This window comes from Etheostoma cragini, chromosome 11 (assembly GCF_013103735.1).
Source record: "Etheostoma cragini isolate CJK2018 chromosome 11, CSU_Ecrag_1.0, whole genome shotgun sequence".
In the NCBI taxonomy this organism is placed as follows: Eukaryota; Metazoa; Chordata; class Actinopteri; order Perciformes; family Percidae; genus Etheostoma; species Etheostoma cragini.
This window is the reverse complement of record NC_048417.1, coordinates 8,777,168-8,796,741: the sequence shown is the minus strand read 5'-3', so window position 1 is coordinate 8,796,741 and position 19,574 is coordinate 8,777,168. Positions and strand designations below refer to the sequence as shown.

The window sequence follows — 19,574 nt, the reverse complement described above, 5'->3', positions numbered from 1 at the left end:
AAGTAATTTAAACCCACTACATTCAATGTTTATTTGGTAGGCTTGGTGTTTTCATATGCCAAATTTATTATTTATTTTGAACATCAATTTTATCCTAAACCTTTGATTCTGCCGTCTCTGAGGGCACCTGAATGCCTCAATGGTCTGAACTGGACAGGGCGTGGCCTGTCTGGCTGTGGCTCCGCCCCGGATGCGCGGCTCCAGCTTCATGAAGCCGAAGAGGTAAAGCTACACAGGGTTCCGTCGGAAACGAATAAACAAGCCTTTCAAAATATAAACATTAAAATAACAATGGAAAATATACGTTTTTAACAAAACAAATAAATAAAAGACAGCAGTGGGATTTTAGAGACAAAAACAAAGAATGCATACAACATTTTTCAAAGCATTCTTTTAGCAACCTACAATAGTGAATTTGGACAGAAAACAACAGTTTTGTTAGATTTATTTTTTCAAAACCTAAAACAAAGACACTCTAAAACCCATTATAATATTACAGTTATAAGGATTTTTAGATAGACACTTTTTTATAGATATAGATCAGTTATGCAGAACAACAATAAAAAGAAAAGGCTATTCCTTTTAGTTAAAAAAACGCGTTGTGGGGTACTATTTTTGACATGCATCAGAGCCTAACAAAACATGCAAAACAATGGAATAGAAGGTTAATTGAAATATAGACTTAAAGTGACTATACTTTTACACGTTGTAATGTTCCATCTAATGATCACAAATGACCTAACGGTCATTATTATTAACAAGACTAACGGTGTAAAGAACCGACCAGCTAACAATCTTTGGTTCCCAGTTCTGGGAACATTCGTATTTGGTTGCGGGAACGTTCCCTGAAGGTTAGATTTGGTTGTGTGTTGGTTAATTTGAAAGTTTTCTTAACATTTTTTACATACTTTTTTTTATAAATTTCTCTTCCCGGGTACGATTTCATACTACACAGTAACACACTGAGAAGGATTTTGCTGGGCCTGTATATTTCTGTCACCCCTCTGCTACCCCAGCAACCAACATTAAAATTAGGTCCCCCCTTCCATTCAGTGTGGACGTGTTATTCCTTTCGTCCGTGTTTGTGTTGGCCTTCTATTTTCTTTTCACAGTGTAGAAGAGGACACTGGTGACCACAGACTGGTAAAACATCCACAGCAGTTTGTTGTAATGTTAAAGGAGCGCAGTCTCCTCAGGAAGTACAGCCTGCTCTGTGTCTTCCTGTCCAGGTGGCTGGTGTGTGTTGTCCAGTCCAGTTTGTTGTCTGGCACAATATCAGCATAGCCACAATAAAAGACATTGTAGCCTATTAGTCAGTCCACAAGCTCAGACATCAACATTTAAATGCATGTACATTTACATTTTTACTGTTTTGAATTCAATTTTAAAGGTGCAACACTCTCTAATACTAAATGTTTCCTAAACTATCTGAACAAGACCAACGTAATACAACTTCTCTTTGTAAAGCAAAGGTAAAGAAACGTGTTCCTCTGAGACACGTTACTTAACCTCTGCTCCCTTAGGCTTTTATTGAGGATGTCAATTTACCGGAAGTCGTGTTCATTTATTGGGCTTCACTGAGGCTGCGCAGAGCAGTGAGCTCCGCCGCCTGCTTTCTGTGTGTTTTCACTGTTGTTCAAAGCGGAGAGCAAACTAAGATCTTCAGTGTTTAACGGGAGCTAGATTAAACATCTGCGGATAAAGCCAGCCTGTGAGGAGGAAGAGGAGGAGGGGAAGAAGAAGAAGAAGAGGAATAGCTGCAGAGTAAAAAAGAGGGACACGGGAGTAGAAGAGGAGGAGGATAGGGAGAAAAAAAAAAATCAGGACAGTAACGTTAACGTTAAAATGCTGCAGATTTGACTGGAAGGTAAGAAAATCCTCCTTATCAATACTGATCGTTACCAAAGTTGTCGATACTGAGTGATTGGAGGCTGAGGAGAGGGAGGTTAGAGCTGCCGCAGCAGCCTGCAGCTGCTGAATGTAGGTCATTGTGTCTGTGGGCCGAGCCGAACCAAGCCGAGACATACCGAGCCGGGCCGTCCTGCTGCTGCAGCCAGGCCGCAGGCAGACTCAGGATCAGGAAGAGCAAGCCCCGCAGCAGGGGATGGATGTATGGGGCTGCAGTTACTAACGAGACTAGTTATCACCACCAACTACCACTAACGCTACCACTACTACTAATGATGATAATAACATGTATATCAAATAATGGAATAATACTATTAATAAGTTGAGTTGAATAGTCTAATAAAAACAATAAAATATCTTTAGTAACAGTATAAAAGTAAACAGTAAAAATAGTGGTAGAATATTATACATGGTGCCTTTTATTTTTTTTCGTTTTTTAGCATTTCTATACAACAAATATTCTTCACTGGAAACAATTAAAGTTAAACTTTGGGGTGAAAACATTTTATTTATTAATTGTAACTAAAATAAAATGAATGTCATGTCAAGTTCACTATTTGAATCGTATTGTCACACAAAACTGTCAGGATAAGATTAGGAACATTTTAAGAACTAGGGCTGCACCTAATGATTATCTTCATCACCAATTAGTCTATTGGTTATTTCATTTAGATCTCTACCAACTGAGAGAAATATAAACTGAGGGATTTTCTGACTGACAGCTAACAAACTGATGAAACAAACAGTAAATCAGAGATTGAGCTGGATGCGTAAAGCCAAGAATCTGAATCTGCTGGGAGAGATGCCAGAGAGAAAATCCTTATGGAAAATCACTGGGTTGTCTATATAATATTCTTATAATACTCCCAGCGGGGGGTTGTAGTGTGTCTGTGGTGCTACAGTGTTTATTAGTGACCCAAGAGTATTTTATTTTATCAACTGGAATATGACTGTCAAACTCCTGTGTTGAGTTACAGTGTGTTTGTAATCTGAGCACTGAGAGACGTGGACTATTGGCTGCAACTCTACACCAAAAACTATTTAAATGTTTGGGGGCTGGGCATTGTTTAAAAAATACCATGACTTCAATACTGGTTCCTTAATGATACTTTTTCAATATCACTTTAATAAAACAAAAAGAAATCACAACGTTACGGCACAAATGTATTTATTTATTTTTCAGCTCCTACTACGTGAGCCCCGTCTGTAACGTACAGTTTTTCTGCCTGCCTCTACGACCTGAAATGCTAAAAAGACAATCACAAGCATAATTAGATCCTTTTAGAAGCGTGCTGCATGCTTATTGACTGACTGACAGGGATGAGATTTACTCTTTAGGTATTGAAATGGGTGTTGAATGACGAGGCATGTTTCGATACTCAATACTTCAGAGGCGATTTGGTTTGTACCTAAAAATGATTGTATTCAATACGCAGCCCACATGTTCATATGAGCATGTAAATGTCAATTTAAGATAGATTTGAAAAATGTGAACCTATCCTGTTAAGTGGTGTGTGTGTGTGTGTGTGTGTGTGTGTGTGTGTGTGTGTGTGTGTGTGTGTGTGTGTGTGTGTGTGTGTGTCTACAGATGTCCAACGTTACCGTGGAAGCGACCAACATGCTCCCCATCCTTAAGAAGAAACTGGCCTTTCTGTCAGGTAAAACACACACGCACACACAAACCATGAGAAAACATGTGTACATGTCAGGACTGGATAATCTCAGTTTACATGCTGTCAGTAATAAGATCTACCCGTTTGTCTTTCTTTAGGGGGCAAAGACCGGCGCAGTGGTCTGATCCTGACCATCCCTCTCAGTTCAGATCAGACCAGCATGGAGGAGCTCAGCGCCACACTGGATTACTTGCTCAGCATCCCCAGGTATGTTTGGCGTCAGTCTATACACACATTACAACGTTCCACTTTCTGGAATGCTCCGGTTGCGCCGCAAATTTCACCGGATGTCCGTTACATTTGGGCTTTCTTTGTGTTGGCATCCAACTCTGGTGGATTTCCAAGGACTATGGTTAACTACTCCTCAGAGCTCTGCAGGGTAAATCCAGACAGCTAGCTAGACTATCTGTCCGATCAGAGTTTTCTGTTGCACGACTAAAACAACTTTTGAACGTACACGTTCCTTCAAAACAAGTTCCTTCCCCAAGCTATTTTGCATAGGCATTGTTGCTCTGTATTGAGCATAGCAAGCTCCCAGACGATTGTGATTGGTTTAAAGAAATACCAATAAACCAGAGCACGTTTTTCTCCCATCCCAGAATGCTCTGTGGACTAGCGAGACCCTCTTCCACAGCGCTTTGGAGGAAGGTCTGCCAATGTGAGACTAATTTTGCCATAACTCGTTACTGAAGATCTGCTGGATCTGTACTTTATATCATGGCTCCTGTGTCTGAATCCAAAATGTTTAGCTGTACTATAAAAAGCTTAACTGATGATTGTAGTTGATTACTACTTGGGTCTTATCGTATTGGCCTGAATATGAGATGACCCTGATTATAAAATAACCCCTCCCTTTGCAACAGTTTTTGAAGATACAAGCACTTTTGGATTAGTCCTCTCTGAGAGTCCTCATCCTTTTTTTTCAAATTATAAGTATATTTGTCAGGGACAGTGCAGCGCACATATTTACATACATAATTATCACAGTTATAAATATCTTGTCCACTAGTATACAATCCTAATTTCATGCACATTGTCTTATATTAGGGTCAATACCATATTTTCAGGTCTTATTTTTGTAGTTTTGGATGTGGCTTGTAATGGTTATAATGACATTGATCCAAGAACACAGTAGAACCTTGACGAGAGCAATGCATCTTATACCTGATAAAAAATATATCCCAGAGTAGGAAATATAAAACCCAAGTTGTGATGAATTTGAATCCCCATTGCAATTAAATCGTCATTATGGTTTAAAGTCTGTTAGTGTTCAGAAGAGCCCACTATAAACCAAAATTGGACATGAATGCACCACCCAAACACCATACAACAAACCTAGAGTGTAGGTGTGTTGTAGGGTGTTTGGCTGGTGCATTCATGTCCAATTTTGGTTGGGAAACCCAAATACTGCATAAAAAGGAAACTCTGTATGTAAATGTTGATGTGCGTTGTTCATATTTTGAATGATATCTTTCTCCTATAAAATGCTCCCTCTCTCTCTCTCTGGCTCTCTCTCTCTCTCTCTCTCTCTCTCTCTCTCTGGCTGTCTCTCTCAGTGAGAAGTGTAAGGCTCGGGGTTTTACAGTTATTGTGGACGGACGGAAGTCTCAGTGGAACATCGTGAAGACTGTGGTGCTCATGTTACAGGTACAAACACATTAACCGTCCCTTTGACTTTGACATACAGTACATGACTGCATTACGTTGTCGAGCTAAGAATAATGATGCTATTGGTGCTTTTTCAGAATGTGATTCCAGCTGAGGTGTCGCTGGTCTGCGTGGTAAAGCCAGATGAATTCTGGGATAAGAAGGTCACACACTTCTGTTTCTGGAAGGAGAAAGACCGCCTGGGCTTTGAGGTGAGTCGCTCAGCTTGTTCTTACTGAATTGGTTCAGACAAACCAGAGTTTTCTATTTTAAAAGATAATTATGGACGTCTTTTGTGAAAGCTGTTATTGAGCTCAGGTGGGGTTTGGTCGTCTTTCCCACTGCGGGGTGACTTAACAACCTGTAACATGGGGTTTTTCATAACTTGAACTCTTATGAACCTTGTGAGGCTTTGGTGCGTGGGTTTTCCGAGGGTTTCCACTGTGTTTGACAACCTGACGTGGCTTGCTATACATGGTTATTCAGTCTGTCAACTAAAGGACTAATTACGTTTTTTAGTCATGCCAGCAGCGTGGCACTGGAGAATTTTGGATGGATTACCATAAATTTGGTTGTTGTACGTAAGTAGTAAACTGTTGTGGGACATGCAACAATGGAGGAAGTGGTTCTAATATTGTTCAATTTCTTTCACATTCTTTTGGGCTGAATCCAGGTTCATGCTGCGAGCCTGTTTGCGGCCCAAAACGGGTGTTTGCTCCACTGCACGCATTACGATATCTTTTCTATCGTTGAATTTGACCTTTTTAATGTTTTGTTTGATTGTGTGTATTATGTCCTTGCTTCTCAGCCAATGAGTATCTGAAAAACTATCTGGTTCTCCTTTACCTAAATAGGAGAGGGGCCCATAAGGTGGACTTGTTATCCCGCCACATCGGAAGGCAAAAGTCTTTATAGCTGTTCTGAGTGAAAACCACTTTAAATAACCCAGTTTTTAGTCTAACTTTGTAATAAATTCAGGGACAAACCAAACCAAAAGAACATCTGTATTTTCATTTTTTGCTCTTCTGAAGACAGTGGGGTCCCGAACACTCACACACTTTTGAATGGTGTTGTTAGGTGATATTAAACAGAGAGAATCTGAGCCAGTTTTGATCATCTTGAGCATGCTGTTGGAAACCTGAGCCACGGTCGACATGTGTGTGTCTGTGTGAATGATTTTCGGCCAACCTACTCCTCCATTACAACAGATGGTTTTACAGACAGATCAGTGGTGACTGTGACCCAGATTTCTGCAGCCTTGTTGGCTCTATAGTTGTTGCCACGGTAACTGCAGATAGTTGGTGAGTGGGAATTTCAAAGTTGCTGCAGATAGCCTAATATATAATCCATCACAGTCAACATTTAGATGACTTATTTATGTTTTAATTCAAAGTGGAGTTATTATTATTGTGTGCTAAGAGCAGAGACTGTCCCTATTGGTGTGTTCAAAGACAGTCAGATATTTAGGACTTAGGAGTTGGCTAAGGAACACAGTAACAGTTTTATTGTTGAGTTGTAAGAGTGTTCACATATTAAATACATTCTGATTGATGAAATGCTTAGATATTTAATGTGCGGGGATTTATTTTATTCAAATATTTGCGCTCATCTTCTTCTTCACTTCATCTAAACACACACACACACACACACACACACACACACACACACACACACACACACACACACACAAAGCTGCTGAAAGGGAGATTCCTGTGACTGTTGAAATGTGACTCATCTAAACTATGGAGTGTGTCTTTGGAAGTCACAGTGGGGTGTGTGTCATACAGCTGCTCTAAAGTCTGACCTAACAGTTAAACAAACACACACACACACACACATATACACACCAAGTTGAGTCCGAATTTCACCGACAGCATCTGCTGCAATGACAGCTGGAAAAACGACTCTTACCAGCTGTCTGACTATCCAAGTTTATTTGTAAAGCAACCGTTCATAGTGCAGTTCAAAGTGTTTTATTAATAATAGGAAAGGATAAAACCTACAGTTTTGATCAGACACAAAATTGGTAAAGTAAGTAAAAGTTGTCTTTCTATATTAGATCAGCTTGCGGGCTGTTAATAAACACTGCTCTGTCTATCTCCAGATTTAGAAAGCGTTCTGGGAAACTGATAGAGAGGTTTGTCTTGTGATTCAGAACTCTTTTGGGTTGGGAGACTGAAGCATTGCAAGAAATGCAATCTGTGATCAGCACACAGCTGGTATTAAACGGCTAAGAAAATGTCTCAACAATGTTCCCAAACTTTGATCTATGTGTCAAAGTCTCAGGAGGATTCGTCATTGCTGAATGCAGTGACTCCTAATTCCTAAGAAAACAGATGACCATAATTATGTCTTCCCAAAATGAGCAGGGCTCCAGAGCTAACATGTCCGAGCTGGATCACAGTTTCATGCACACTTTCCGTTTGTCTAACATGGCTCCTCACCCTCCTCACTCTCTTCCGGTAGAGGAACAGCAGTAACTCATTACGAACATCATCTCAACTTCCCTGCACATGTAAAGAAAAAATAAGTGTTTTGAAGAAAAACTTGACATCCATTTTACTGCTACTGCAGTAGAGCATCACATGATTTGACTTATTAACACCAATAGACAACTGATAGTAGTTCATTACTTTAAAACAGAACCGATGGGATGGAGCGGTAAGATCATTAATAAATGTAAATGAATAAAACCTATAATTAGTGCGTAAAGGTTTGCAGGTACAGTAAGTCTGTACGTTTCACAATCAGGCTGATATTGGACTCATAATAACCAAGGAAGCACCAAATTCAAGATTTGGCTTTGTATTTGGTTGAATATTGTTTTTTTGGACAGGGTTTGGTTTCTGCCGAACCTTAGAATTTGCCGAACCCTGCTTGCGCTGCGCTGATCGACGTAATGTCGCCGCCGTTGATTAAGGGAAGGTGTTTACGAAGTTGGACCATTCAATGCCGTATGCTGTGAGAAAGTGAAAATAGAACTTGTGAGTAGAAAAAGTGTTGTTTGGCAGTACTTTCAGTCAAAAGAAGGCAATTTCAAGTTGAGCTACATGTTCAATTTGCAATGCCAATTTGTCTCGTGGTGGCAAGGACCATAAACAATACACAACATCAACGCTGTTGAAACATTTGCGTATGAAACACATATTTCAATAATATGTTTACTGTGTTAATGGACTGAGGATGGGAGTAAGATTTGATATTCAGTTTTTAATTTGGCAGAATCTTAACCAGTGGATTCAGTGCATCCCTAATAATAACTGCAACTGGTTTTAGACAAGCCAGGATTAACTCTGGACAAACGATACAGAACAAAAAACAAAACAGTATTTTATTGATGATTTGGTTTATGACTCATTCATGACTTGGATAACACATACATCTCTAATCTAAAAAGTATTAAGTTTTAGAGCCTTCAGTGATGCTGAAAAAAGTGTTTCCTTTGGTTTAAAAAAACTTTGTGATAGGATACACCTGTGATTCCGCTCTCTGCCCTCCTCGCGTCGTCCGAGACACATTTCATGTTTTTGGGTTCAGTTATTGAGTCACTGGCTGGAGGACGCAGAAGCGAGTAAGCATAATCTCGAGAATGCAATTGGCATTATTCATGATTATGAATACTCATCAGTTGTTGTATCCATCATTACATCCTGTATGCTTTAAAACATTGAAACATGCCAGAGGAAAGCTTATAAAAGCCATTTTACCAACAGCTATGTCAACAACATCAATATGTGCAACTGTGCTGAGAGAATCATCTTGTTGTTTGTTTGTTTGTTGCTTTGCTTTTTACTGTGGAAATATTGTTGCTGCCACAAGGGAATTTCCCCATTGTGGGATGAATAAATTATTATCTTATCTATTATCTAGGGCGGTCTTATAAAATGTTTGAATGTGAAGCATCAGTTGTGTTTTCCAAAAGATGGAACACAGGGATCAACCTAGAAGCAAAGCATGTATTTAGTCAGATGCGTTTGTCAATTCAATGTTTTGTACTTCATTGTCCACCAATCTCACCAGAATTCTTGTATTTAAACAGCTCGGATAATACAATACATGTTTACGAAATTATATAAATGTTTAATTAATGAGAATTATTATACATTTTTATTTATAATGCCCTTTACATTTCAAAAGAAATCTCAAAGTGCTACAGTAGCAAGGAGTTAAAAACAGTTCCTAGAATATAACAAAATCAACAAATAACAAAAAAACACCATAAGACTAAAATTAAAACCATGACTGTTGCAAGGCCTTTTGAAATAGGAATGTCTTTAGGCCCTTCTTAAAAATCTCCACAGTTTGTGGGGCCCCTAGGGTCTCTGGGAGTGCATTCTGTCTTTAATGGGCAGCCAGGGGAGGGATTTCAGGACCGGAGTGATATGATCATATTACACTGACTGTGAATATTTGATTGTATTTTCATGTGATGAACACTTTCATGCTGTGGTCGTAGCGTGGATCATTTCTAAAGATCAGAATCTTACTCTGCTGGTGGCTGTGCTTCCTGTCAGGTGATCCTGGTTTCGGCCAATAAGTTGACTCGTTACATTGAACCCTGTCAGCTGACGGACGACTTTGGAGGAAGTCTGGACTACGACCACAATGACTGGCTCAACAAGAGACTGGTTAGTATTTTATTTTAAATTAATTTATCCATTTGATGTTTGCCTAAAAATAGAAGAAGCGTGTTGCCGTGGTAACCTTACACCAGGTCTGAGCTTGTATTTTTACATCCGTTTTATTTGTTGTCAGGTTTTTGAGAAGTTCACCAAAGAGTCGACGTCACTGCTGGACGAGCTGTCAATTATCAACGACAGTGACAAAAACAGTGCAGTTGACAAGGAGAAGTATGCACACCGGCGCGCACACACACACACACACACACACACACTTTGAAGTGTACCAACAGTAGACCGGTGAAATCCAGAGCTGTGTGTCTCTCTGTCCTCTGCAGATCGGCTGACTGCGCCCTCTTGCCGTCCTTTGACCCCGAGACTGTCCTTCAGACCGGTAAATATCTCCTCTCCTTTAAGACCCTTTCAGACATGCGTGTTGTTGCGTAAATATGATGGCAATTTTACATGTCTGAGACCAAATGAAGAAGCTGTCCCTCCATTGCAGCGCAACAGGCAAACGCAATGAGGGAATTTTATATTAAAAGGCTTTAGCATCCACTTGATGGTTCTAACTCAGACTGTTGAAGCCTCATTTTAGCTTCAGATAAACTTTTGAATTAATATTTGTACAAAACACATTAAACACTTTAATGGCAAGTGTGAACATGAGGAATGTTTACAGCAAGAAAACTCATTAAAATGTTCAAATGGGCACCTGACTATTGCTTTATTGGAGAGAAGAATCATGCAGCTATTCTCAAAGTTCATTGCAATGAGTATAATCTGTGCTCAAATAAAAATAAAATAAAAACAGTGTTAATGCAGATTTTAAGGATTTAAAAAAAAAACTCATGCAGTGCAAAATAATAACCCAACCAACACTCTTTTTTTATTTTCAACTTTTAAAATTTCTTGCTCACAACTCACAACTATTGTCACTTGTGGTCATTAACTTTAAATAGGTACTGAAAGAATTGTGGATCCAAGCAGCCTAACTAACTCCGTCTCAGGGTGTCTGGGGGTCACCCTGACCTGGAGGATGTGGGTGGAGATAAGGAGGTCTTGGACACTTTAGTCTACTACCACCAAGACCTCAAGCTACGTAGACACTAAGGATGGATGATTGATTGATGGATGGATGGCTGGATGGCTGCGTACACTGCACTAAGCACCCTGTGTCTGTGTGTTGGGCCGGGGTGAAAGAGTCTTTGTTTGTGGTGCCACCCTCCTCCCTCTACCAGCGCCTTTCATAATATAACAGCATGTACACAAACACTGACGATTGTTTCAAATGCTTTTTAAACAGGCTTTTGTATCTCAAACCGCCTCCCTCTCTCTCTGTCTCTCTGTTTCTCTGTCTCTCTGTCTGTCTGCAGGTCATGAGCTGCTGTCGGAGCTGCAGCAGCGTCGTTTTAACGGCTCAGAGGGAGGAGGAGGAGGACAGGGAGGTAAGGCGGCAGATAATTTTGAACAGGTCTTAATTTTTTAACATCTGTGCAACGCTACCTGCTAATGCTTTTTTTTATTTTGTAGTGTTGTAGTTCTTTCTTTCGCTAGTCCAAATATAATTTAATTGTATCACGACTACAAATGAGGCCAACATGCATATGCTTATATAGCAGGCAATCAGCTTTCGTGTTATTGGCGCAAATCTTTTTCAGATTGTACCACAGACATAAGAGACGTGTAATTCTTTAGCTATAGGGAGGTGCAAGGTTAGAGATGCTGAAAAAAAAAGACGTCCTTGACTAGATCCCCCACAGGCCTCACCTCTCTCTGCCCTCTGACCCCCAGGTCCAGCCTGGTGTCCTATGGATGAGGAGCTGCTGGCTCAGCCTCAGGTAATGAAGCTGCTGGACTCGCTCAGAGAGCAGTACACCAGATACCAGGAGCTCTGCAGGCAGCGAAACAAACGCACCCAGCTGGACGAGATCCATGCCAAGGTCATGCAGGTAACACTCTCTCTTTTTCACTCTCTTTCTCTCACACACACACCCTGTAAAACTGTGTTTGTAAATTGTGTGTCAACATGCAGTTTGTAAACTCTGACTGTCTTTACTTACTGGCCAGTTTCTTTTATTTAAGTTGTAAAATGTTTGTTCTTTTCAACCTGGGGATGATTCATCATTTGGATTGGGGTTTTTTTTCTGCAAGACTAAAACATGACTGAGGCATTAATGGTAGGTGGATTCTTTTTTTTTTTAAACCTTTTTAGACCGAGCCAGATTATCAGTTTCCTCCTGTGTCTAGTCTGTGTTTCACATAAGTAGACAAACTATGTGAAAGTTCCCCCAGATGTAGTTTCAAATTTAGTTATTTAGTATTAGTAAAAAAAAGTAGTAAATTCTGTGTTATCTTTTGTTTAGATCCTACGCGGTTATTTTCAGAAGCAAGAAAATAATAATCTTGTGTATTTTGGAAAGTGTAGTAGGCTCATGCATTTATTCCCAATATACGTTGTTTTACACAAGTTCTCCTCTCCCTGAATGTTTACGGTGCAGATGGTGAGTGCAAACTTAGCTCCTCCCATAGAGCCACAAAAGAGACGTTTATTGGAAATACGCTAGGTTGACATAAATCAGAAATGTCCTTTAAGCTAAGTTAGCCAGCTACTGGCTGGAGCTGCATATTTACTGGACAGCCATTTGTGGCTCCTCAAGAAAGTGTGTTTTCCAAATGTCAAACCATTCCTTTTAATATTGTTCACTGCTCATAATACAGTTTTTATACTGCAGATTATAATCCTGAACAGAGTGCAAATGTGTAAATATGTCCATCCACATCACATTGTCCTGCTATAGTATTAGCTTCCTTGAGTCTTTAAAAGTCTCTTGCCCGGATTCTTTTATCATCAGGTCTTTGACCTTTGACCCTCAAAAACAGTGTCAGCGAGCAGCACTTCAGTCGAAGTAGACTCTGCTGTCGTTACTGGGGCTCCCACAGCCGCAGGGGCTGATGGGCAACACCACTGTCTTGGAGATGAGCCTGGGGTTGCCATGGGAACCTCAACATGTCGGTTGCTAGTCTGGCGGATTTGTGGGAGGGGAGGGGGATGGCCTAGTTCTGGATTGAACTCTGTGTTTGTTTGTGCGTGCGTGTGTGTTTGCTCTTTTAAGGCGTCACTGACCTGGTAAATGCAATTGAGTAATGATACTGACACACATCTGGATAGACCGTTTGAGATGTTACTGCACTGTATAGAACTTTGGTAATCATTTCAACTTCCGCTATTTTGTATTAGACAAACAGCCTTTTTAATGTTTTTTTTAATTTTTTTTAACAATATAAATGTCAACAAAACATGAGGTCACTACCAAACAAGGCAAATCTGTAATTTGCATTGTAAATATTGTGGAAAATACAAATACTTTTTATTAGATAAATAAATAAAATGGGTAAATGATTTTTACAAGGTAGAGATAAAAAAGTTGCATTTTGGGAAATGTAGGATCCAGCGTTTTAACCATTCTTTTATTTATATATATATATATATATATATATATATATATATATATATATATATATATATATATATATATATATATATATATATATATATATATATATATGAGTGTGTGTATATAATATAATGTGTATATAATATAATGTGTGTGTGTTTCTTTTGTCTCTTTGAACTTAATAAAAGTGCAAAGCCAATTCATAAATTCAAGTATGGGATTTTAATACTAACTACTTATATGAGAAAACAATTTTTGGACAGTGACAATCAAAGAAAAGTATATATGTGATATCATATGTGGCATCACAGAAAGACACAGAAAGGCCTTCTGCTGCACTGCAGCTCTGAGACTTATGTCTCCAGATAGCCGTTTTGACAGCAGACACTTTGACATGTCACAGTAAGAAAAGCACAAGTATAAATAAATAATAAAATGATGACTAAATGAATATAATTTAGCTGTTTCAGTGTCACGGTGGCTCACTGTGTTTAAATAAAATGTTTTCTTTTTATGGAAATGCACCTTGGGAGTTGTAGTTAACTTCTCATTTTACATTTTTATGTACACAGGCTTGTACCTTTGGCTTTTTATGAAACAAAAACAGTCTGAAACAGTTACAGTTGCTAACCCAGTTTGTCTTTTTGCACTGAGGATTCAACTAAAAGAGTTTCATTTCAGTCCAATCCGTGCAAGTGCTCCAACTATGAGTATCTGAATAAAATGAATGGGAAGATCTGTTTCCAATTCCTCCCACGTTCTCCCTCTATAAGAGACCACTAAGCCTTTGTTTTGTGTTTTCTCTCTCTCTTCATCTCAGGTGGTCACCTGGCTACAGGGACCAGGTTCAGAGCTGTTGAAGACTCAGCAGGCAATCGGAGACTCAATGCGAGCCGCTCAGGCCCTGCAGCAGAAACATGAGGAGATAGAGAGCCAGCACAGTGTAATGCAACACATCAAACACACACACACACACACACACACACACACAGCGTGTGTCAAGCACAAACTGAATCAGATTTGGGGTCAAATACAGATCTGAGTTGAGATTGTCTTTGATGCTTTCACTCTGCTGTTTGAAGGAGGACGGTGAAAAGGTCAGAAAGATCACAGAAACAAATTCCCTCTTAATGCATTTCATATGATGCTTTAATTTTGTGGTTTGGGTCATCTTTCTTGGTGTAAGCCAATTTACAGAAATAACAACCCTTAACTAGACATGGCAAATAAATGTACGGCCCATTTCCATTTCTTTGCCAGGAGAAGTGACACCCTGGAGTCAAGACTTGATTAAACAAACAAGACATAGCGTGATAATTACTGCTGTTTTGCCTGTTTCTAGTCTAAGCTAACTGCATCCTGACTCCAGCTCATTTGACGTGCAAATATGAGAGTGGTATCAATCTTCTTTGCAAGAAAGCCAATTAACATATTTGCCAACATACCAAACGTTCCTCTTAAAAACAGTACTTTTCATGGTTTATTTAACAATGTTAAGGTTTCAAGAACAACAGAACATAATGAAGGACTGTCGTGGAACGGATTTTGCCTGTGTGTTTGTACAGGAGTGGTTTGCTGTGTATGTTGAGTTGAACCAGCAGATCGCTGCCTTGCTCAGTGCCGGGGAGGAGGAAGAGGTGTTGGAGCTAAAGGCGCTGCAGCAGCAATTGAGTGATGTCTGCTACCAACAGGCCGCTCAGCTGGAAGGCCGACAGAATGTCCTGCAGGCGGCGCAGAGCTTCCACAGCACCACACAGGAGGTAACACACACACACACACACACACACACACACAGTATCAGCTGTCATTTGTACTGGGTGTTCGTACTGGAAACAGCCAAGTTTTACATTTGTGTGTCCAGTATAGAGATAGGTCCAGGATGTGTTTAGCAAAAATACTGTGGGCAGGGGGAAACTACTAGAATATAAGATACACAACATAATTTCTTGGACTTTTAGCAGCTCTTCAGGAGGTAAAGTAATGGATAAACTGTAGATCTGTCCACAAACTAAAACCCGAACATTACAGCCCCATATGGGTAAGTGGCTATAAAAGTAAAATATATGTGATTTATTCTGAACAATCAAAGTTGCGTGTCTGTCTCTGCAGTTATCCCAGCTGTTGGACGGTCTACTGGGCATGCTCTGTGCTGACGTAGCTCCAGCAGACGGAGCTTCGATTCAACAAAACCTCAAACTGTTGGAGGAGAAGCTGCAGACTGTCGGTCCGTGCATTGAATGATTAAGCATGTTAATACATCTTTTTTTGTGGTGTTAAGGATGTACATCTACATCTCTCCATGCAGAGGCAGGTCTTGCTTCTCTGCGTCAGAAGGGGGCGCTGTTAATGGAGCAGATGTGCACCCAGCCGTCATGGCCTCTGGAGGAGACGGAGAGTCCACCTGGAGAACAGCAGGACAACGCTCAGCACATCCAGGCTGTGATGGAGGAGATGCAGCTCCGCAAGCAGAGGTACTGGTCGTCTTCTTCTTGTTTTCACGGCAGCAAGCCACACGGGATTTCTTTTATTCTTTCTGAAAAGCTGAAAACATGATACTGAGGTCTAAGATAAAGTGCATCTACTACTAAACTAGATGATCAGATTTAGCACCTTGAGACTGCCACGTATTTTGCTAGCATTCCACAACTACAGCTCCCATGACTCTTACAAGTTTTAAAAAAAATTGTGAAGAAAGCCTTTAAAAGTGTGTGTGTGTGTGTGTGTGTGTGTGTTGTAGGTGTGAGGACATGGTAGACGTGAGGAGGCTGAAGATGCTACAGATGGTCCAATTGTTCAAATGTGAAGAAGACGCTTTACAGGTAGGAAACACAACGACACACATACATAAATGATTGTCACATCAATGCTTCCTGTATTGAGATAATCGTGTGTGTGCGTGTTTAGGCAGTTGAGTGGCTTGGCGAGCTGTTGGACGCCCTTTTGAAGACTCATGTCAGACTGGGTGACGATTCTCAGGAGACCAGGACTATGTTGGACAAACACAGGAAGTTTGTGGATGTCGCTCAGGTAAGACACTTCCAGACTACGTATTGTCATGCAGCTAGCATTTCTCAAAACTGTCAACTTTGAGAGATTAACAAAAGGGCATAAGTAATTCTGAAAATAATAGCAACACAACTGTTTGTCTCTGTCTTCCCATCTCTTCCTTCAGAGCACCTATGATTATGGCCGTCAGCTGCTGCAGGCGACCGTTGTCCTTTGTCAGTCTCTGCGCTGTACGACGCGCTCGTCCGGAGACACTCTGCCACGACTCAACCGAGTCTGGAAACAGTTCAGCGTCAGCGCTGAGGAGAGACAACAGAGACTGGAGCTGGCTCTGAACTTCCACACCGCGGCTGAGAGGGTGAGACAGGCTGAGAGACAGACCTGACAGTCTTATGTGTCAGGTTGTTGCAAAAGCACTTCACACGGACCACGGCGCACAATTGCTGCCTCAAGGAGATTGAAAGTATAAATTTGCATTCAGTACATGTGTTTTTATTATGTTTAAGGTGTTACAGCAGGAGTGTGCGGACCAAGAGTCTCTGGATGAAGTTGACTCTTCAGGAAAAACTCTGCTGGACAGGCTGACCATGCCTGTGATCTTCCCTGATGGGTACGCACGCACGCACACACACAGCCGTAATCCTCTGTAGAGCTGAGGGAAACAAAAAATATTGACTATAGCTGCTTTTCGTCCAAACATTTTCCTGGAAAAAAAAGTTCCTAGCTTTTTATTCCCACATGTAAAGTGAGTCCCCATGATGTGACACACTCTTCATATAATACAATCCTAACAAGAGTTGTTGTTGTTTCAGGACCGAGCAGTACTTTGGGAGTCCGAGTGACACAGCAGCAGCCGCGGAGGGCGTCAGGGAGCGCCTCCTGCTGGTGGAGGAGCGACGACTTCAGCTGCAGGAGATGAGGCTTCATAATGACGATGAAGAAGAGGAGGAGGAGGAGGAGGAGGAGGAGCAGGAGCAGGAGGTGCGAACAGGGCAGGAGGCACGGCTGGATGTGATAGGAGAGGAACTGAGCGAGAAAGAGGAACATGATGAGGAGGAAGAGGAGGCGGGGCAGCAGGATGAAGACTTAGAGAGGGCGACGCAGGACTGCTAATGGATGGCTGATTCCGTTAAACTGAGCAGCATTACTGAAGTATCGTTAACGAAGGGCTGCGGATTCATTGTCACCGAAACCTCCAAGTGGTTGCTTCTTTCTCCCTGCGGCAGTAGAGCTTACTGCTGTGCTGGTATTTTTTCTTTTTAAATTAAGACTTCTTCTACCAGCCTCCTTTTTAAGATAAGGATAAAAATGTTAAATGTGATTCTTTTCTTTTTTTTCACTCCGTTTAGCTGAAACTGTGAGAATGACTGTCCGCTCTGGACCAACAGCGCCCTCTAACTGTTTAGTTGCAGTAGAGCAATCCAGGCGATTTCATAAATGTAAAATATTGGTATTAAATAATATTGATATCTCTGGATGCTCTGTGTAAGATCAACTGTAAAATAATAAGTTTGGATAAGAATACTTATAAGGTACAGTTAACACCACATCCTCGTTCCCTGCATGCCTGTTGTTTACCTAAATGGGTGGAGCTTCCATGGTGCTAACATGGTGACCAAGGTATTTGAGTGCCTCCTCCGACTATCCGCCTTTCTATTTCCCTCCTAACAGAAGATCAACTTTATGGCCTGTACAGGAAGTGCGGGGCAACTGTATATCAGGTGTACCGCGACCTGATAGTATATCTACCTATAACAGTCCTCTACATTTCTCCTATAGACTGTTGGAGCTTTTCTACTCTGGAATGAACATATAACTTTCCTGGTTGCATCACCTGTACAAATAAGCTTAAGTATAGAAGAGTGAAGTCAATTACAAGTCCCAAAGAGCATCGCTAAACAAGAAACAGATACAGGTTTCTGAATGTCGTCCTCCTTCAGTTTCCTAGGTGAGCTGTTCAAAATCTATACGGCTTTCTACGTAACTAGCCAAGATGAGGTGGCTAACCGTAGCATTCTAGCACTAGCATGCTAGTTTGTTCTCAATGGCAAAACCCCTGCTACAACACATACTAGTTCATCAAAATCTACAACTACTTCCATGTCCCTGTTCTGCAGGTATTCCACAAGTGCGCCCTCGTTTAGAAGAAGTCGCTCAGCTAATCCTGCTTTCTACTAACCAAAGTTGGAAAAAGAGTTATGATCTTACCTAGCTAATGCGGATGTGTGACTCCCCACGATAGTATAGAAGTGAGATGTCTCACTCTGTAGCTAAAACAGAGACCTAAACACAACAGAGTGAAAACAAGATCTGTACCAATGTGCAGTACAACAAAAATATGTTTCTTTTGAGAATGAAACCGTGTAAACCTATTCTGGTACAACCTCAAAATACGATTATGAACCTGAAAATGAGCATAATGTGGGCGCTTTAAAGTAAAATTCTCCTTAATTTCTGTGTAAGATACCCACGTTATAAAGTAAACATGGTGATGTAATCATACCTCTGCCTCCTACTATTGAGGGATGAAGATGACCAAAGGAAGTGGCCACGGAAACCAGAATTGCAAACTATGTAACGTGTAATTCAGTGCACAAAATATTTTCTCCCGGGTTCTCTCTTGGCAATTACAGATTTGACCAAAAAAATACTGAAGTGGAAACACATAACTAGTGGAAATAAATTGATTTGTTGTAACAGCAAAAAAATCCTTTCAGTTCAACCTCCTTGGTAAGAGTTTCGGGACTTGTAGTCAACACAGTTCTAACATTGATGCTTGACGTCTTTCAAAGATCCAGAGGCTCTGTACACTTCGCTGCTCTAAATAAACCCTCTGCCTTCATACTGGAAATCAGTTCAACATTCACACTGGGAGCACTGGTGGTCATTTGCCACATAAGAATGGGACAAATTCATTTTTCTACATAATTGACCCTTTTCAAGCAAACCTTGCTATAATGGGTTGGTATTTTTGACCAATACCTGCTGCTGTAAGTGTATCAGCTAAACACTGTCTTGCTTTCTGTCCTCTTCGTCCAATAATATATAAACACATGACATCATCCTATAAATAAAAGAAGCGTTTTTGGAAGTTGCTGTCTAAGGAGGGAGTTTTTGTCTGCAGCACAATCAACCACAGTCGCTCAGTCTAATACAAACACAACTACTGTTTTCAAATTAAGTTTATTTAAAAAAGTTTTACCACTTGCACTGTTTAAACATGGAAATATATTAATGTATTCCCTCGTTATTAAATAAATTAC

At 40.5% G+C, this 19,574-nt stretch overlaps 1 protein-coding gene across 2 annotated transcripts; it reads left to right on the top strand.

Moving 5' to 3' along the window:
- Nucleotides 1-1,556: 1,556 nt before the first annotated feature.
- sestd1 (SEC14 and spectrin domains 1) lies at nucleotides 1,557-18,403 on the top strand. Of its 2 annotated transcripts, XM_034885415.1 has the most exons (20): nucleotides 1,557-1,867; nucleotides 3,497-3,566; nucleotides 3,680-3,788; nucleotides 5,138-5,228; nucleotides 5,327-5,440; nucleotides 9,743-9,856; nucleotides 9,984-10,078; nucleotides 10,186-10,241; nucleotides 11,224-11,295; nucleotides 11,642-11,799; nucleotides 14,126-14,248; nucleotides 14,871-15,065; nucleotides 15,415-15,529; nucleotides 15,611-15,776; nucleotides 16,043-16,124; nucleotides 16,210-16,332; nucleotides 16,478-16,669; nucleotides 16,818-16,921; nucleotides 17,124-17,251; nucleotides 17,282-18,403. In XM_034885415.1, the coding sequence occupies exons 2-20, from the start codon at nucleotides 3,497-3,499 to the stop codon at nucleotides 17,422-17,424; spliced, it is 2,250 nt and encodes a 749-aa protein (XP_034741306.1). In that variant the 5' UTR covers nucleotides 1,557-1,867; the 3' UTR covers nucleotides 17,425-18,403. The 2 variants fall into 2 exon arrangements, with proteins under 2 accessions (XP_034741306.1, XP_034741303.1); XM_034885412.1 differs by having other exon boundaries at nucleotides 17,124-18,403.
- Nucleotides 18,404-19,574: the final 1,171 nt, after the last annotated feature.